We start from the raw sequence: 20068 nt of genomic DNA, 5'->3' as shown, positions 1-20068 counted from the left end.
AGCACTCAAAAGACCGAAAAAAAGATCAAGAGAAAAACGAAGACGAATATAGAGAAAAGAGAAGGAGGAATCAAGAGCAAGAGAAGAGAACGAAGAGAAGACGAGTAATCCGACGAGAACGACGAAGAAGGCGAGAAAAGCATATTCACCAATCTGAAGACTCACAAGATCGAGACACGTCGCAAGCTTGCACCCGGATACGTGTCACGTGAATGTTATCCGAGAAATCGCATTAACAGTTTGTATTTGTAGGCTGTAGTTTAAAAGCCCAATTAAACTAATGTGTAGTATGAGCCAAAGAAGTACTTATCTATTTTTTAGGGTTCGATGAAAACCATATTTAGAACACTATATAAAACAATAATGGCCATTACACACTATAAAAAAAGTAAAAATCGTGAAGGTATCTATCTATATATATATATATATATATAGTATGGATTATTTACATAAATACCCCTTGAACTCCTGCACGTGTAACACTATGCCCCATCAATTTGAAAATCGTACACGGCCAACCTTAAAATCCTGCATCGTAGCAAACTTAAACCTTCTGTCACATATTCTTGACGAACATTGGGTGTGTGCTCACGTTTTTAGCACGTGACAAGGGTACAAATGTAATTGGATAAATATCATTAATAATGTAATTAAATAATAATGGTAAATAAAAACTCTGCAATCGAGATTCCCTCTGTTGCACTTGGACGCTTGCTTTTAAACCTCGACATAGACCCGGGCCTTCTCGAAGAAGAGGTTGTAAAATTTCTTGTATTTAACCGCAGGCTTGAGGCAGTGATAGTCCGCGGCCTCGGTGGAGAGCCATATCACCGGAGCTCCGTCCTCGTATCCGGAGATGTCCCATGACTCTATGTGCCCGAAACCCTCACACCGTACGCCCTTTTCCTTTCTCTTTTTCCTTGTTGGAGGCCTCGTCGAGAGGCAATATGTTTCCGGTGATGAACAAGTCATTGACCTCCAACATCTCAAGGAGCTGAGGGACTCCGTTCTCGTCGTGGAGGATGAAATCGTTGAGCTTTCTGTTGGATCGGTCTCCGTCGTTCGGCCCCGGAGTCAAGTGCAGAGCGACGATCTCTTCTTCTGCGATTTGCTCCTTCTTTGTCTCCACGCGCGAGGATTTTCCGGACAGGTTTACGGCTGACTTCTCTTTGAAGTCCGAGCACACCGTCGCGCGTCTCGGCATTTTCCGACCGCCCGAAGCGTCGTCACTCAGAGGTGGGCTGTGCTTTTTTCCTTTTCCGACGTTTTTCGCCATATTCTCTTTTCCCTTTTTCTTTGTCCCTATTCAAACGGAAACACCATGAACTGCATAAAGCTCATCACACCATTCTATATGAATCAGGATATCAAAGCACACAAAAAAAAACACCCAAAAGCTCAATCACTGAATCTCCACGAGTCGTAATAAGCCCTTTATATTACATGTAAATGGATAAAAGTTATAACATCGGCGAAATGAAAGGTATAGATGATCTCAAACATGCATGGTCGATTAGGATTTGTCAGACTCCAACAGAACGAAACTGATTTCATTTTCATCGACCGATTTAATTTGGGAATTTCAAAACCCTAAATTCTCAAATTACGTCTTATACTCGTCAACGATAAGGGTATATTGATACTTTCCTTTATCACGTGCTAAAAACGTGACTACACCCAACGTCCGTCAATAATATGTGACAGAAGGCCTAAGTTTGCTACGATGCAAGATTTTAAGGACGGATGTATACGATTTTCAAGGGGCACAGTGTTACAAATGAGTTCAAGGGGTAATCCAACTCACGCTGAATTGATGGTCTATTTTGGTGGATAAATAGATTTTTGCCGCTCCCAAACACACAAGTTACAACACAAGAATATGACTTCTCGACTCGTCTCTTCTATGTCCGTACTATCTCTCCATTTATATGTATCTACGTGTGTGCGTTTATCTGAACCGCCATTTCCGTTACTTTACCTTCTTCAGATCGTTCGGCGGACACCGAAGCGCATTGGCTTCAAAACCGCTTCATCCGATTTCTCGCCGCGCGGTCGACCGGTGCTTCTGCAGTGTTCCGATCACAGAACCGGTGGCTCAAGGGACTCCTTCCACGCCGGCGAGGTAAATCGAAGTCTCAGCTCCGCATTTGATTATTTTTTGGATTCCGGAGGATTGGCATTTGATTATTTTCTCCGAAATGTGGTTTGAGGTCCAACATTTTTTTTATTTGCTTGTGTTCAAGTTTCTAAGCAGTAGCCTTTGGTTCTTACAGCTTCGGACTTTAGTACCCAATTGAGGTCTATCTGAATTAAAAATAAATGTAACATTTACAGGAAGAGGATTGTTTCCGGAGTTCAGCCGACAGGATCGATACACTTGGGAAACTATCTTGGCGCGATAAAAAACTGGATTTCACTTCAGGTAGGGCCTAGTTTGCTCTGCATTTCGGAAATTAAGCAATGTTAGTTCGGATTTCTTGAACACTCGCGTCAATGTCAGCGACATCATCTTTTGGAGACGGGTTCTCAATAATTTTTTTGTATTTTTTTTTTTTGTTTTTGTTTTTGTGTTTTTTTTTTTTGTTTTTGTGTGTGTGTGTTTTTTTTTTTTTTTTTTTTAATGTATAAATATCAACTCTATGTACAGCCTTTGGTGAACATTGTTTGAATAGCTCGGGTTTGAAATTTCTTGTTTTGCCTTACACTTCTAGCAAAATCAAACTATGATTAGGGCTTTATGATTGAATTCTTAGGTATTTGTAAAAAAATTCTGTTATGTTGAGCTGAAAACTTGATTGTACCTAAAAATTTTCTTAGGTATTTGTGAAAATGATTTAGGTCTGAGAAATTTTGTTCTAGCATCTTGAAGTTTTGAATATATTGTAACGCAAATTGATTTTTGTCTGCAGAATACATATGATACTCTCTTTTTCATTGTAGATCTCCACGCGGTATGTTTCTACATCACTTTATCAGGATTTGATTACTTGCCTCTATTCTCATCGACTTGGTTAAAGTATCGTTTCGGATAATGGTAGCCTTACTTGGTTACTTATCAAAATAAGCTGCTTGAATTGATATTTGAGAAGGATGTTGAGTTTCTCTTGTCCAAAATCTAAGTAGAAAGCCTTTGCTTTTTGGACGTAGAATAGTGAAATTTGTAGTTACCTTTGTAATTTTTTCAAATACTAAATTACCTATGGATTTAACTGGAAGAATAAAATGTGTATAAAACAATCACTTTTAGTAAATTTGTTTGAATCTTTCCATTTACAGATTACACTGCCATATGATGCACTGCAACTATCTAAGGCAACAAGGGATACAGCAGCACTATATTTGGCATGTGGTGTCGACACATCTAAGGTCTATGCAGCTTTGTGCTCTGGTTCAAAGTTCCTGCAAATAAGCTGAATACCATTTTCTGATTTTCTGTCCAGGCTTCTGTGTTTGTACAATCTCATGTTCGAGCACATGTTGAGTTGATGTGGTTACTCAGTTCTGCGACACCTGTTGGGTGGCTGAACAAAATGATCCAGTTTAAAGAGAAATCACGTAAGGCGGTGCGTTACTGGCTATGTGATACTCATTACTGACGTCTTCTGTTTATTTTTACACATATTCCGAATTGTTTTCATCTGATTATTTTAACTCAATATCGACTTGTTCCGAGAATCCATATGTACCACAAAGCTGCAATGACTCCGGTCTTCACTGCCTCTGCCCATTTGGAGATGTGACCGGGAGAGGCATGAATCTGAAACAGAACGTTGATGGAGACAGGACAAAAATCGAGACCCAACTTGGAGAAGAACCATCGCCACACACCAGAAGCCACACTACACCAGAGGAAAAGGTGCTCGGAGTCTTCGTTAGCGTTACTGGGCAGGGAGCAGAAGTTAGGAGAGAGCAAAGGTGAGGGTTGAGCTTTTGAACGCGGTCTGCAGTGTTAACTCTCTTGTTGGCCACCAACCAAGCGAAGAACTGGACCTTGCTGGGCGCTGCAGATTTCCAGACCGTCTCAAAACAAGGCAGGGAGGCGACGGAAGGGAAATCGGCTACCATAGATTTGACGGTGAAACAATCCTCGTCGTCAATGCCATCCCACAACTTAAAAGAATCCAAAACTTCCAGCAAACCTGACGCTTCGCTCAATTCCCTCCCCGTCAGATTCATAGGGAAACGAAAATTTCAGTCAACCTGCCCGAAAGAAGTGGAGGAAGGGGAGGCAAATCTGTTCATAGGTACGTTCTGATAGGGACAGAGTCTGGCCAAACCCGGAAAGCGATCTTTAAGAAGAAAATTTCCTCACCATGTGTCCTCCCAGAAGTTCACGATCGACCCATCCATAACATTCCAAGAACAACTGCTGTAAAAGCCCTCCCCGAATGCTCGAATCAGATCGCCACGGTCTGCAGAGTCTCCCGGTCCCATCCGTTTGGAGAAAGACCGTAGATGGCGCGAATGACTTCGTGCCACAAAGCCTCGTCTTCGAGCGGAAACCTCCATAGCCATTTCGCAAGGAGGGCGTTGTTTTTGTCCACGAGACTCCCGAACCGCAGCCCTCCTTTGTTTTTAGGGAGGCGACAAGTGTCCCACGCGACTGCTGCGCGAGAACGACCGCCCTCGAACCCTTCCCAGAGAAACCACTTCATTATTTTTTTTGATATCGTTAGAGTGTCTTCTGTGAATTGGATATGAGAAATCATGCAAGCAGAGGCTCCGACGGCGAGCGGTCTGAACAAACCCATGCCCACTCACTAGATACGACGCCAAAGAGCGTCCGCGACAATAACAAAAAGGAATGGAGACAAGGGGTCACCTTGGCGGATCCCTCTCGTCCCACCGAACTGGTCACGGGGCTTTCTGTTAAACAAGACAAAGAAGGAGACAGACGTGCAACAGCCCCTAATTCAGGATCTCCATCTTTCGTCAAACCCTTTTTTCTCCAAAACAAAATCGAGTAAACCCCAATTCACCTTTTTGTAAGCTTTTTCCAAATCCAACTTGAGAACTGCTTCTTTTTGCCTGGCTCGCCTATGCTCTTCTATAGCTTCGTTAGCGATAAGAATCAAATCTGTGATCTGGAGACCCTTCACGAAAGCTTCTCGATATCGCGCTGAATGCACGATTTCAGACCCGCAGCTTTGAACCTTTTTGACACAGACCACTCTGATCTTTTTCTTTAAGGCCCTTCAACTTTCGCATAAAACAGAAACCTTCCCACCCTTGTTGATCAGTGCTGCCCCGCCAATCATTAACCAACACTTTGAAATCTTTGTTGTCCAGCCACGAGTTGTCAAGCCTGAAGGGGCTCGGACCCCACTTATCCGGGCAAATATTGATTGTGATTGGGAAGTGGTCAGAGACGGAATCTCGTGTACGCAAAAGGGGAAAGACTCTCGCCAACTCTCCGAGAAAAGGAAGCAATCGAGCCGCGAGCATTTAGCAGCCCCTTGAGACGCTGACCACGTGAACCGACTGTTAGAGAGCAGAGGATCAGAGAGACCAAAGTCAGCAATGAGTTCGTTAAAGAGTTTCATCGATCTTCTAACCTTGACTGATTAAGAATAGTTAATCTTCAAATTTGTAAGAGTGATTAAGAATCAATTATATGACCAAGAAATGGCGCTTTTAAAGTGCTTAGACTACGTTTTAGAGCTCATATTGCTTGTTAAGTTAATTACCTCCAGTAACTTTCAGTCTCATGTAATGTTTGTTTAATTTGGTTTCCAGGGAGATGAAAATGTAGGGGTGGCTCTTTTAACATATCCTGTTCTGATGGCTTCTGATATTCTCTTATACAAGGTTACTACATAACCTGCTATACTATGTTAGGAAGTCATAGCTTATTAGAGTTCAAAGTCACTGTTTACTATGTGGTCATATATCTATGAGTTATTGACTTATTTCGTAACTGCAAATGATAAGAGTTAATGACTTCCTGCTGCAGTAGTTTCAGTTTTACTACTTGAAGCCGCAACACTTCTATCTCTGCTTTGTAAAGCCTAATTAATGAAAAATCATTCCTTTTAAAAAAAATGGAAAATCATTGTACCACCATGATTCCTGATGTGCATCATGTATATGTAGTCTGACTTTGTCCCAGTTGGGGAGGACCAGAAGCAGCATCTGGAGTTGACCCGTGATCTGGCTGAGCGTATTAACCAATTATATGGAGGAAGAAAGTGGAAGAAAATGGGAGGGTGAGACGCAATACAACTTTGACTTGGGAATAGTTTTACTGGAATCACGATTCGGTTTCCTTTACAACTTATGTTTTTACATTACGTCAATGATCATTATCTGTGTTATCTTGGTTGCAGGCGAGGAGGTTCTATTTTCAAGGTAGGTTTTACTGATTGTTGTTCCGTTAATGACCTTGATTTGAACTCGTGAGAACCCACAATTTATAGATACATCTTCTTGGAATAGGTTCCAGAGTCCCTTATACCGCCCACTGGAGCTCGAGTCATGTCTCTGCTTGATGGGCGTTCCAAGGTGCATTGCTATTCTTTTATTTGAGTTTATTGATTAGGAAAGGAAACAACTTTTTCATTGTATTTTTTTTGGACCCAGAGTTTTTAAATACTGTTGCATAAATGATATAGCATCAAGATGTAAATAATTTTCATGATCATTTTTGCTTTCACCGTGACTCAAACCCATCTCCTCATTTGGGAGTGAGGGGTGGGGCTTACAAACTAAGCTAGCCCATCTTGTCTCAAGATATAGCTATATTTAATAAGAGATTAAGCCTCCAAGACTCCCATGAAATAGGATGGGAAAATTCTGCCTTCAATCTGCAAATCTGTTGCATAAAACTAATTTTTAAAATGCTTATGTTCAAATTGATCAAAACAACCAGAAAATAGGCACATTATCCATTGTAGTTATTAATACAACTTTCTTTCCTGTTCTCTTGTAAACACAATTAGAAGGAGCTTTGTAATCTCTAAGATGGGGGTTCAAGATGCAGGATAACGCAACAATAAGAATGTTTACAGCTTTAAAAAAGAAAAATTAAAATGTTTCCAGCTTTTAAATAATTTCATGTAGTTCTGATCATTTTTATTTATCATTTCCTATACTCCAGTGAACGCAACTAGAAGGAGCTTTGTAATTTCTTAGGTGCGGGTCTGAGTTGCAGGATAGCCCAACAATAAGAATGTTTATAGCTTAAATAATTTCGTGTAGTTCTACTGATATTTTTGCGATAAATTTGTAGATGTCCAAGTCTGCTCCTTCTGATCAATCTCGGATAAATCTTCTGGATCCTAAAGATGTGAGTATATCAACATTTGGCATTTACATATGCTGTTCGATTCTTAAATCCATACAAACTTATACAACTAGTGTTCCACTATAGAGTAGTACAACTTCCGTTTTCAGAAGTGGTATCGATGTTAAGCTTGGCATTATATTTCCAATTATTCATTTTTTAGTTTGTCACTTACTCTTGAGGACACAATTTCCAATTATTTATTCTTTCTTCTTATAAGAGACGATTCAAGCATTTTATACTTGCATGTTTGGACTTGATTCCAACTCAAGGTAGCTTGGCATGTTTGTTTGTCTTGTAGGTTATAGCAAACAAGATTAAGCGTTGCAAAACTGACTCCTTTACAGGGTTAATTCCTAACTTTTTTACTTTTACTCTAGAAGCTTCTGGATTTGTGATCTTAGTTCTTCAGCTTTCTGTTTCTAAGTGTTATTGTTGCTCTAATTTAGGGTAATGTTCTACTAGAAATGTATAATGACTTCTTTCAATGTATTGCAGTCTAGAATTTGACAATCCTGAAAGACCTGAATGCAATAACCTTCTTTCAGTATATCAGCTCATTTCAGGAAGGACAAAAGAGGTATCTTGTAACTTTCATTCTTTCTGGCGCCTTTATCTTGAACGAGATATTATCTCGAAGAGTATTCACTTGCCCCCTGTTTATTCCTAAAATTTTCTGTAGGGGACTAGACCCTTCCCTTTTTTCGTCCTGAAAAGAAAAGCATTTTGTTAAAAGCTTTTGCGAGAATATAGCAGAAAACATGAAGTAACAAAATCCTTACCTTTTTTTTTTTATTTTTTTTATTTAAATTAGTGTAAACATTATACCAGACTCAATAGGGTAGAGAGAAATATGTGCAAACTCAAATTGAGCAAACCCTTCTCGATGACAGAATTAATCAGTTCTTCCATAGTTGGGGTTACCGCGTACTTCAATCTCCTTCATGAAATAACCCCAGAACATGAATGAAAAAGGACAATAAATGAAATTGTAGTCAATATATCTCGAGCTTGTGGAGGACACCATACAGATTGTCATTGCTTCTATATCCCATGTTAGATCAGAAAATTTTCCTCTCCAGATTGTCAAGGCATGAACGAATTTCGTCTCATGTTTCCGAATCCAAGTGACTTGTTATCTAAATTTCTGTGCCAGACCTATCATTAAGGGTTGGTGCTACAACAAACGTAATGTTTGAGTTAGTTGAAACTATGTCATTTTCTTCGTTATGTTTCACATATAATATATAGCAACTCCACAATATCTGACTTGCTTGTACATTGTAAAACCTACACTCTACCTTCAAGTTCTGCATGGCATCTTTTTATTTGCAGGAAATTGCAAAAGAGTGCGGAGATATGAGCTGGGGCACCTTCAAACCCACCCTGACTGATGCCTTGGTTGATCATCTACAGCCAATCCAGGTTAATTATCATTCTCATTCTCAGTTACTGTAGCTCTATATAAAGACAAAGTCGTTGTATGGGTTTACTTATTATTTTCAAATTGATATCGGACACAAGTCATTGATCATTGCGCATCATTCCTTTTGGCATTATGTTTTGGCATCTCAAGAATCATAGTAAACGTATTACAAGCTTCGCTCGAGTAAAACAAAATTACCGAAGCATTTTTTTCTTTCCAAAAAGTAACAAATGGGTTTTCTTGCATCATGGAAAATGCCTAAAGAGAGTTACAAAGCCTGTGAACAAGAGAACCTAACGGACATAGATCTTATACTCTAGATGATTGCTGATACGAATCGATATATTTGTATAAATGGAAGCATAAATGATAGGAATTGCAGTGATCGACATTGGACATTCGAGAGGTCTGTAATTTCCCTACTGGGATCTCTTCCTTAGGCTCATCTTTCAGATAGTTTTCACGATCCTCTTTCTACTAATCCCTCCTATTCAAAGGCTAACTTAACTTCTAGGTATTTTTTATTTGCCACTTAGCAACTTATTATTAAATTTGTGTAAAATCTAAAGTCCTAGCAATATCAAATATCTAAAGTGCAGGAATTGTGTCATGTAATGAAATGAGCTCTTTCTTCCTGAATATCTAACGTATAAAAAGGAATCTAGAAAATCTTTATTCATTCCACCAAAACACCTTATTAGGAGGATAATAGTGTTCGTGAAGCACATTAAAAATAAATTTTAAATTAGAAATCGTTAAGTGTGATTACTTTATCTTGTTGTCCCTGTGAATGTGATCTAGTTGATGTGTTAAAGTTGTAAGCATCTCGTGAATGGACGTGTTTCCTGATGGCGTGTATCGATACGTTACAAATTACAATCCTGACAATAACCCTCGGAGTTCACTGTCAAACGCGTAAAGAAGAATAATACGTATTTCTACGGCTATCCATGATGTAGATATGCTTGTATTATCTTACAAATTTCTGATATATATATATCGTCCAGTCATATTTTTGGCTGGCTTGTCTTATCATACTCCACCCATAAAAGATAATTGTCGCATTTAAGATACTATACTGTTTTTATCTACATTTATTTTAAGCGGTGTAGATTTTATCATTTTTCCATTCCGTTTTCAGTGGCATCCCTCTTCTATAACAATTTTCTTAATTTGGTTTTTATACTTTTCCAGGTTCGTTACGAGGAAATCATATCTGATCCTGCTTATTTGGATAAAATTTTGGCGGAAGGTGCTGAAAAAGCTTCATGTATAGCAGATTCTACTCTCAATAATTTGTACCAGGCAATGGGATTCTTGCGTAGATGAACAATGCCCACATTGCTAAAAGAATTCATCTGATAAAGACAATGAGATAGCAACCTTAAACTTTTGGAGGACCTCAGCATATTCCCAATGTGAGGGTAAATAATTGCTGGGGCCCACAGATTCATCGATGCCCAGAGAGGTGCACTATAACTTATTTCTTGTTGTCTGCTGAGTCTGAGATATTACCCTCATATGATAACTGCAGATCTACCAATTCATTAATTTTTAGCTTCTTGATATATGGATCATTATATTTTATTTAAAACTGAAGTTATTTAATGCTCATGCCGTTTCTTGAGGCACAAGGTTAGTTGACTAGTAAACCAGTATCTATTTAGCTAGGGGCTTGAAGAAGTCAGAATCCTGTTTCATTCTTAAAAATATTCTTTCAATTATGTGGCAGAATAGTTATTTGCTTTGGGGGTTTCGTTATTTAATTATTTTTAAAAATCATATTTGCTGTGGCTTTGAAAAGTGAAGTTGTCCTATTAAAGTTTTAAAGCATTATAATTAAGAATATTTACACTTGTAGTTGCTTACCTTACCGCACTAGTCTTGTAGCTCGGAGTACTTCTGTATTCATCTTTTTGTAGCTGATACTTGGCATCTCTAAAGATATGTTTTGGTGTAATGATTGAAAATAATCAGACTGCAATTTGGGTTGCCAAATCAAATCTTTTAGTAGGTGAGGGCATAGATGAAAATCATTCGTTCATAAAAAAAATTAAAAAATTATGCTTATCTTACCTCCTCTTTATGTTGAATTTCTTTGTTTCTCATAACTCATATTGGTTTGTCCGATTCCATATAGTGGGTTGTCCGTATATTTATGGGAAGGACAGATATGCTACAAGGAAAGCTTTTAGATGATATGTAAGGTCTATCATCTATGTGGTGGGATTCTTATCAACATTGGGGAGAGAATAATTAGCCTTTCTAATGATTGGAAAATAAAATTCACAAGGTTTATATTCTCATCCCTGTGCCATCCACCTAAAATAGCTTTTGTGCCTTTACCCAAAGTGGAGATGTGACCACGCATCTCCAGTAACTAACAGTGGGACTCGGAGCAAGAGCTTAATGACTCTCTAAACCTTCTCTCTCTCTCTCTCTCTCTCTCTCTCTCTCTCTCTCTAAGTATGTGGAGAATAAAGTGGGAATTTCTTAACTCTTCTTTCCTTGTCCTTTTACCATTTTTGCTAAAGAAATACGGAGGTAGAGGATGTTGAAAATTGCATTTGCTAATTTAGGATAATGATCATGCTTCATCACTATGTATTATGATTTTTGATCCATTGTCTGGTTTTAGTATTAATTTATTGGGTATGTACTTCTCACTAGAGTTGTCCGACTCACAAGACCCGAGTGCTTTGATAGGCCGCACAACCATTGAGGCTTCCTCTGGCAAAGGAGAAGAAAACTCTGCACTTTCTATGAGGTTTCATGGTACTTTAAAATTTAAATTCAACCTTAAAGAAAGCTGAAATACTACATGGTGAAACTTAGAGATCTGCTCAGAAGTTTTGATTAGAAATGTTGGTTACAACTATAGCTTGTTGACAGAATGTTCATATTATGATTACAATCGCTCCATAGATTATAACTAGACAAAAAAGAGAGAAAAGAAAATAAAGGAAAGTAGTTTCTTTTGTAAGAAACAAGAAAACTGAGCTGTCCGGTATGAAGTGGAAGAAAAGGAAAGGAATAAGCACCTTCAAGTTCATTTTGGATTCCAAGTGCTATGCTCGTTTACACGTAACGGTCCTCAAAATTCCGATTCTCTTTCGGCAGCGACATCATCGACATGGTAGCACAATATGAGCTCTGGTGCTCTCTCGAGCAACGCCCTTGTGACACGCATTCCAACAAGCAATGGTGGGAAAAGTGCCCGCCTTTAATCGAAGCATATTTACCTAATAAAAGAGCTCTTCAGATTCAAAAATACAAAAATTGAGTGAGACACAAGGTTCAGCCCCACCAATTATAATGTTGCTCATCAGTTTTCAGGCCCCACACTATTCGTACAAGTGTAGCAAACAAAGGACCATAGCATAATAGAACAAGAATAACGCCGTACAAAACTAGTTCATTGCTAACCAAATTCTATAATGGAGAAAAATTCTTTTTGATTACACCACTTATAATTTTGAGCTGCCCCAAGTTTCTCATGACTTAGTTTGTTTGAGAACTCAGGGGATGTTTGGTTAGAAGATGAAAGTAGAATGAAATGAGGATGGAGATATGAATGGTAATAGGAATAGAATGGGTTTTTAAATTAAAAATACTTGGAATGGAATCTAAGTGTCGTTATCGTTTCAAATTTTCACAATATTGCAACCCACTTTTCCGTTTATCACAAACTATGCACACTTCCAGCATGGCCGGCCTCTCTGAACATCATATGGGGCAACATAAAATTTTGAGTGCTGATTACAGGATAAATTTTAAAAATTGGACGATTACCATATGGAATGGTCATTGTATGATGGAATGAAATTGAAGTAATCAGTAGTGTACGTGGAATGATGATTCTAATACAAAAAACTCAACCAAACAAGATAATGATTTTTTTTTATATTTTTTTTTAGAATCAATTACATTTTATTTAACATTTTTTTAGGGTGAATTTGATTCGAGATAATGTAGTGTAATTAATTCTCAAGACTCTCTTTAAATTAATCAAATTTTTCATGAATCTGAGATTATAATACTTGGGCATGTAACCCCCAAACTTCTAGTTTGGGTGGCACTACCTCCTCCCTATGAGGTCTCCTCATGCGTGAGGACACAAGTTCAATCCCCCGAGACAGCGATTTGTCTACATTATTTAACCTCAACAAGATTTTTTTTTTTTGTAATTTGAGCTTAAATGTTCCATGTAATCAAATATACGAATGGTTTGAATGAAAAAAATGTCAAAAAAAAAAAAACTTGGTCATGTAATTTTTAAATAGATTCATGAGAATGTTAAATCATTGTTTGATTTGAGAAAGTATTGTAACATCTGATAAAAGAAAGACAAATATACCCTTATTATAATTTATAATTCTGTATTAACGTATTTTTTTAAATTATAACATGAATAAAACATTTAAGTAATAAAGATGTTATGAAATAGACAATAATAATAAATCACTGGACTGAATAATAAATGAATAACTAAATGGATTTGAAACAATAAAAACATATATATATATATATATATATATATATATATATATATATACAGATACATATGATAGATAACCCTAAAATAATTGAAACAATATTCATAAGTAACACTTTATAAAAACATTGGTAATAAAACTATTAGCTAATATAGTGAAATGCACAATTAAATCGATGATAAAGAACTGGTAAGAATAATATCAATATAAATGACAGCATTGGTTCATATTCTGTTAAATACTAAGAAAATGAGATTGACATTAATTAAAAGGTAAAATGGATAATATATATAAACAATACGCCCAATAAAAGCAAATCATAAACAAACAATAGTCACCCTCAAGCATCTAGTTTGGGTGCCACGTACGATCTCTTGCATGTGGAGGTCTGCTCTTGTGTGATAATATGAGTTCAATTTTTTGAAATAACGATTTATCTTTATTATTTAAAATTTAAAATATTCAACTGTAATGTGAGCTTGAATATTTCATATAATCAAGAATGTATGAATGAAAAAAGAAGAAGATAAACTAACAATAGTAAAGAAGAGCAAAATATTTACAAAACAATAGTCAACAAGAGCAAATGATTAAAATTAAAAGAAACACGAGACCGTAATTTAGAGAAAACAAATAGTATAGGAAATATAACGAGCAAAAGCCGTTTTTTTTAATCCCACATTATTGTTTTGTTTTAAAAAAAATTAGAAAGAAACTAAAACAATTCATACATATAGCTACAATAATAACGTAAATTTGAAAAAGAAATATGAAGGTATTCACATAAAGTTGAAAAAAAAGAGTTAAACGACACAGCTGAAAGCTATCTTTTGGTAACTTTTAGACTACCCCATCGTAAGATAATTGTATTATCTATTCATTTTTAGCAGCATGTCAAATAAGGTAATATAATGATTCATGTGAATATTAGTAAAAAAAAATGAGTGATTACTATTACCCGTAATATCTTTGCCTCATTTTATATAGTGATGTTAAGAACCATCAAACAATGATTTTGAGCTTGACTTGAAATTTGGTCCGTATTATTATCGTTATTATTACAAAAGGGTAGAATAGTATTTTATTATTCTCTTTGTATTCTCTAGTTTATAAGCCTCGAGACTAATGTGTATTAGAATAATTTCTCATCATTTTTGTAATACAACTTTACCAAAGTTGACATGATATCAGAGTCCTAAAATCAAGTTTGCACAATAGTTAACTATTGGATAATCACGAAATTTGTACAAAATGTTTGTGATGCACCATTGTCCGCTATGAATGAAGAAGCTGATGTTATAAGCTACCTAAGTTTGTCTGTCGAGTGAAACAAAGAATTGTGAATTGATTTGCAACAACTCCGACGAGAACCACCGAAATTCAATTTATGATTTTGAAAACTATTAGCTCATCGCATAATTTGAACATCATATACGTTACAAATATAGGTATGTTATGAGCGGTGGAGATTAGATTTGGAGTAGTTTAGGTTGTTTTTAGGTTGAAATTTGTTTAGATTTAAATTAGATATTTTTGAGGCTATTTGGATTTCGACTTGTTGAATCTTGAATTTGGATTTTTTGGATTTCGCCTCTGGCCACAAATGTTTGAACAGTTACTTGCTTCGCAACTTCATGTCTTGCCAATCTTATCTTCTAAGGGTTTGTGATGTTCAATATTTAGTAGCTCATAAAAGTTGTCTTCTTGGTGGGTCTCGAATTTGGGTGTCTGTCATCACATGTCTCTGATGTCTATTATATTCTTAGTGTTACTCTAAATTTTGTCTGAAACTCAGATGTGCCAGTCTGTTTACTTAGTATTTTTTTCTTCTTCCATCTTCTGAATTCAAGACTCACGCATGATCTCAGAGGGTGATTGGGACATGCCAACGATTAAGCGGATATTATGTCTTATACGAACTCTAAGTATCCTCTAGTGTGGATTTTTCCTGTTTTCGGTTTAGTCCTTTGTCACCTGGTTTTTATCTATGGTATTCTCGTTCGGGTCATGTGTCTGCATCTTGTGTATGGTTTTGGAATCTATGGGAGCTTTAAGACATTTGCATAGTCATAATATTTATGATTGTAGTGGTTGTAAATTGGCCAATTTTTCCACCTTACCAATTTCTAAAATAATTTGCTCATTCCTTGTTCCTTTTGACCTAGTGCATTCTAATGGGGGGGGGGGGGGGGGGGGGGGGGGGGGGGGGGGGGGCAGTCCTGTGTCACAAAAGAGGGTTATAAATTTTATGTCCTCTTGTTGTACTAAGGTTAACCTTATGAAGCATAGATATGACTTTCTTACCATTTTCATGATTTTTGAGCTCTTATAAAAACAAAATATTGTGCTTTTATTAAGTGTTTTCATTGTGATTTGGGAGTTGAATACATTTCTATCTAGATCTCACAGTTACTTGCTTATGATGGGACAATATGTCAAACCCCATGTACTGACACGCTTCAGCAAAATAATATTGCTGAAAGGAAACACCGTTATTTCGTTAAAAAAAGCTCGCTCGTTCTTGTTTTTAGCCGAGGTTCCTAGTGTTCTTTTGGGGAAAGCAACTCTTACTGGTAGTTATGTCATGAATATAACTCCAACCTCTCACAATTCTATTTTATCACATTTTGAAAAATTGTATGCGAACGTGCCGGATTATTCGTCGTTGTGTGTCTTCGGTTGTACTTATTTTGTTCTCTGATCTCATGTTGAGGTACGCAATTGCCTCCTAAGTCTTCTTGTGTGCCTTTTTGGGTTATGGTATTGGTCAAAGTGGATAACCATGTTTTGATCCGGTTAGTATGGAATTTTATATCTCTCGCCATATAGTGTTTTTAGAGCATACTTCATTCTTCTATGTTCTCGATAGTTCACATAACACGACACAGTCATATATCATTTGTATTGATTCTTCTCTACAAGGACACACCCACATGTTCTACATCAGACTCATACATGGGATTTCGTGCCGTTACCATCCGGAAAGCATACCATTAGTTCTCGCTGACTAAATTTGGTGGATTGGTTGAACGATACAAGATTTGACTTGTTGCTAAAAGTTATTCTATGGCATGAATTATGAATATAAATTTGTACCTGTTTCAAAGATGTCAACTATTGGTGTTAGGAATATTGCCCACTGAAGATAATAAATAAACATGAATGATTATTGAATTGAATAAGAAGTTTACTTTATTAGCATCATATATATGATTAGTGGGTTGTTTTTTAAATCATAATCAATAACAACTATCATCCATAGCCTCCGCATTAAATTGAAGTACATGATGGGCATTTGAGTTTGGGCGGTGAGGTAAAACATGGTCGATGATCGATACATGCATGGATAGCTGTCTAAAATCATATATGTGGAACACAAGTGAAGGTTGATCACTTTGTGGGAGCATTATGCACTTGTGATAAGTGTACGGCTTGGATAAACTTTGGTTGTTGATGTGTCGTTTGAGTACCGTTACGACACACTAACCAGAGTCACTATGATGGTCACAGTGAGACTTGATCTAAATCCCGAAGTGATCATGGAACTTCTAGTTCATATTGCCGGGTTCTTTGACTCATTCATTAAAGGCTATTGAGACGCTGGGATAGTTATGTCTTGGGAATCCGGAATGTGATCTGAGAAGAAAGTGGTTGACAAATATGGAATCCAGCCTTCCTGAAAGAAGGTCAATGTTCACTCACCTAAGGGTTGATTCCAGAACCGATAGATTTCTAGCACTATCGTAGTAAGTAACGTAAAAGAATCTTTCTCTGGGGAAGCAACCGTGCTTAGGGTACATATGTATCGAGTAAGGTATAATGAAATAATTGACCTTACTCGATACGGGTTGAACCTGGAGGATCTTGATCACGAACTGACTAGATCAGTGGACACTCGTCACGATGAGTAAATATAATTTCAGTAATAAGGAGAGTGAAGTCTTGGATTACTTTGTGGAGTACTGAACAAGATTGAACGAATCGATTGAAAAGAGAAATGACTATTTCGTCTTTTAATCGGATTTGTAGGAGCTTCTGTTATTAGGTCCATAGTCCCCGATTTCGCTCTGACTAAGGCGGACAAGAACTCTCTACTAATAATAAAGATAAAGATTATTTATTATTATTATAGTCTCACAACCATAAATTGTTTAGCCGCATTCATTCGGAAATTTGTCTATTTGCCTAATTAAATATTTATTGTGGAATTAATTATTTATTGCTAGATCAAATAATAATTAATTGAATTTTAAGTTGGGCCTTATGAACACTGTAAAATTCGATATTCCTTGGCCCATGACCATGAAGTTGGGCGCCTACTATGGGTATTAATTACCCAATATTCTCTCTTTAACTAGTTGCTAGATTTGTGGAAAAGAAATCAGGTAACTAATAAATAAGAGAAAACATTATCTCTCCATTAAATAAGGAAATAACATATTTTTCTTTATTCTCTCTCATAATCAATTTCCTAATATCTAGGAGAATAATAATGGTAGATATATTCTCTCAATTAAATAAGGAAATAAAATATTGTCATCATAATTCTCAAATATATAGATTCCTTACATATATGAGGAAAAATAAGGAAATATAATATCATAGATTCTGATATGATGGATGAGAGAAAAAGTAGGATTTGTAGTCAAGATCCAACAATTCATGCTTAACTACAAAAATAGTAAAGAATAAATGAGAATAAATTTTTTTTAGGAGCTTCCTAGAATATCTCTTTTCTACCACTATATATAGTGGTCTAAGAGAAAGCAAAAATCACTAAAGCACGAGCAAAATTTTCGTCCATCACACTAGGTTGGCCGATCCCGTTCTTCTCTCTCTCTCTCCCTCTCAGAATTTTGTTATTCCATTCTGAGAAAAATAAGAGTAGATCTGAAACTCCATATTCAGATCTTGTGAGATTAATAGAGTGTGCCCACATTGTATTCTTGTTCGTCCGGAGATTATGTTTCGGAAGACTATGGTGTCATCCAAGGAGATCCAAGAGATTCAGAGATATCCCGGAGATCAAATAGGAGCTCAAAGATTGGAGAGGAAGGCGAGAAGAAGAAGGTGGACCCGTTTCAGAAGCTTGAAGTGAAACCCATAACTTTTTTGATAACTCGTCTATTTATTTTGATTACTTGATAATTGCTCTCGTGGTTTGATATTAACTAAATAAATCTAGATCTTATTAAATAACCTTAATTAGTTAGCTAATTAGCATAATTAATTTATTCCGTATGGTTATGATGAGGTTAATAATCACCAAAAAGTGGTATCAGAGCGATTGTTCGTGTATGATACCAACCTGTTTTTCCAACAATTGGCACTTTGATTACAGTTGCTTCTATTTTTAGTGGAGGATATCTAAGACTGGATGTTAAGAATGCATTTTTTTTATGGTGTTCTTCATGAAAAAGCTATATAAAACCTCATCCAGGTGTTGCACACCAACCCGATCACGTCTATAAGCTTCGTAAAGCTCTTTATGGTCTCAAACAAACATTTCGTTCTTCGTTTGAGAACTTCTTCATCGTGATCACCTCGCTCGGTTTCGTTCCTATTCATCATGATTCGACAGTGTGTTTCAAACATACGAGTACAGGTCGCACCCTTCTATGTTATTTTTTGGGTATTGATGTTTTGTTTTTCCCAAAAGGCGATCTCTATCTCAGTCAAAGTATGCTGATCTCTTTGAGCTTGCATTTCTTATTGATAACCATAGTGTTGATACTCTCTGTGAGACCAACGTTTGAGACTCTCCGTATGATGGTGTTCGTTTTTCAAATCCTAGTCTATCGTACCATTGGAAGCAGCTTGGTCTATCTCAGTGTTACTCATCATATATTGTGCATGCTATTTATGTGGTTACTCATTTCGTCGCTGCCCCGTACTACAGTACATTAGGTTGTCATTCTTCTCATTCTTAGGTACCTTTGATGTACTCAGTTCATAGCCTCTTGTTTTCATCTACGACTACTTGTGAGACTGTTTGGTTGCGCTAATTGCTTGTTGATATGATTATAAATTGCTGAGTTATTTACGAAAGGTTATTCCACTCCGTGCTTCAGTAATTTTTCAAACAAACTCTCGGTGTGTGTTTCCGTGAGTTTACCGGGGTTGTAGTGGGAGTATTAGCATATATGATGTTAGGGTTAGAATAGTCTTGTATTATTTTCTTTGGTTTTTCTAGTTTATAAACTTTGAGACTAATGTTGATTTGAATTACAATTCTCATAATCCTCGTTATACAATTTTACAATTGTTCACAAAGCGAATTGAAACAACACTGGCACCAACATCACTTTTATAATGGCATGATTAAAATACGCCATTAAACTTAAAGATGCGGTAGAATAAAATAGCAGCAAGAGGGTTGGTGCTAAGTTTTGAAATGACTCTTGTTATTTGGTTATTCTCCTCTCACCAATGTCCAATGTCTCCTTGAAGTCAGGTGCATTGGTCGAAAGAAAATAAAAAATAGTTTGGTTACAAGTTTATGAGAAGGGGAAAATGGTCCCTATATTTCATATGACAAAGAATCATTAAAGTTTTGAGAGAAAAAAAAACGCTGTGTTTAGTACACGGAAATGAAAACTATATTACTAAATATGTGCCCCGGACTAGGGAAAAAAAAGGCATAAATCAAATAATCGTTCTCAATCCCTGTGATGACCACAAAGAAATATCTCTGTCTCAATTAGCCAGCACTTGTGTATATCATCGAACACCTAAGCAGATATACAAGACAAGTGATGAAGAGCCCTGACACGTAGACCCTTGATATTTTGATCTCCCTTTAGCCCAATGTCACACACCTCAACCTCTATATAAGCCTTGTTGTATATCATATAAGGGCATATC

At 36.7% G+C, this 20068-nt stretch overlaps 1 protein-coding gene across 2 annotated transcripts; it reads left to right on the top strand.

The window, feature by feature from the left end:
• The first annotated feature begins 1814 nt into the window (after window positions 1-1814).
• Window positions 1815-10453, top strand: OVA4 (Nucleotidylyl transferase superfamily protein). 2 transcript variants are annotated; one of them, XM_089620495.1, is made up of 15 exons: window positions 1815-1905; window positions 1988-2122; window positions 2335-2422; window positions 2910-2951; window positions 3277-3366; window positions 3441-3563; window positions 5737-5808; window positions 6094-6206; window positions 6327-6348; window positions 6436-6501; window positions 7229-7285; window positions 7584-7630; window positions 7781-7862; window positions 8618-8707; window positions 9903-10453. In XM_089620495.1, exons 1-15 carry the CDS (start codon window positions 1880-1882, stop codon window positions 10035-10037), a joined length of 1188 nt encoding a protein of 395 aa, XP_089476621.1. In that variant the 5' UTR covers window positions 1815-1879; the 3' UTR covers window positions 10038-10453. The 2 variants fall into 2 exon arrangements, with proteins under 2 accessions (XP_089476621.1, XP_089476622.1); XM_089620496.1 differs by lacking the exons at window positions 7584-7630; window positions 7781-7862.
• The last annotated feature ends 9615 nt before the right edge of the window (window positions 10454-20068 follow it).

Source organism: Urtica dioica, chromosome 7 (genome assembly GCF_054948205.1).
Source record: "Urtica dioica subsp. dioica isolate 48M chromosome 7, U.dioica_male_clone48M_v1_H2, whole genome shotgun sequence".
Taxonomy (NCBI): domain Eukaryota; kingdom Viridiplantae; phylum Streptophyta; class Magnoliopsida; order Rosales; family Urticaceae; genus Urtica; species Urtica dioica.
The sequence above is the reverse complement of the archived record's forward strand: the minus strand, read 5'-3'. Positions and strand labels throughout refer to the sequence as shown.

Coding starts and splice junctions, on each gene's coding strand:
- OVA4 (XM_089620495.1), top strand. CDS start 1,880: ATGACTTCTCGACTCGTCTCTTCTAT. Junction 6,207..6,326: donor AAGTGGAAGAAAATGGGAGG/GTGAGACGCAAT, acceptor TCTTGGTTGCAG/GCGAGGAGGTTCTATTTTCA. Junction 7,863..8,617: donor TTTCAGGAAGGACAAAAGAG/GTATCTTGTAAC, acceptor TTTTATTTGCAG/GAAATTGCAAAAGAGTGCGG.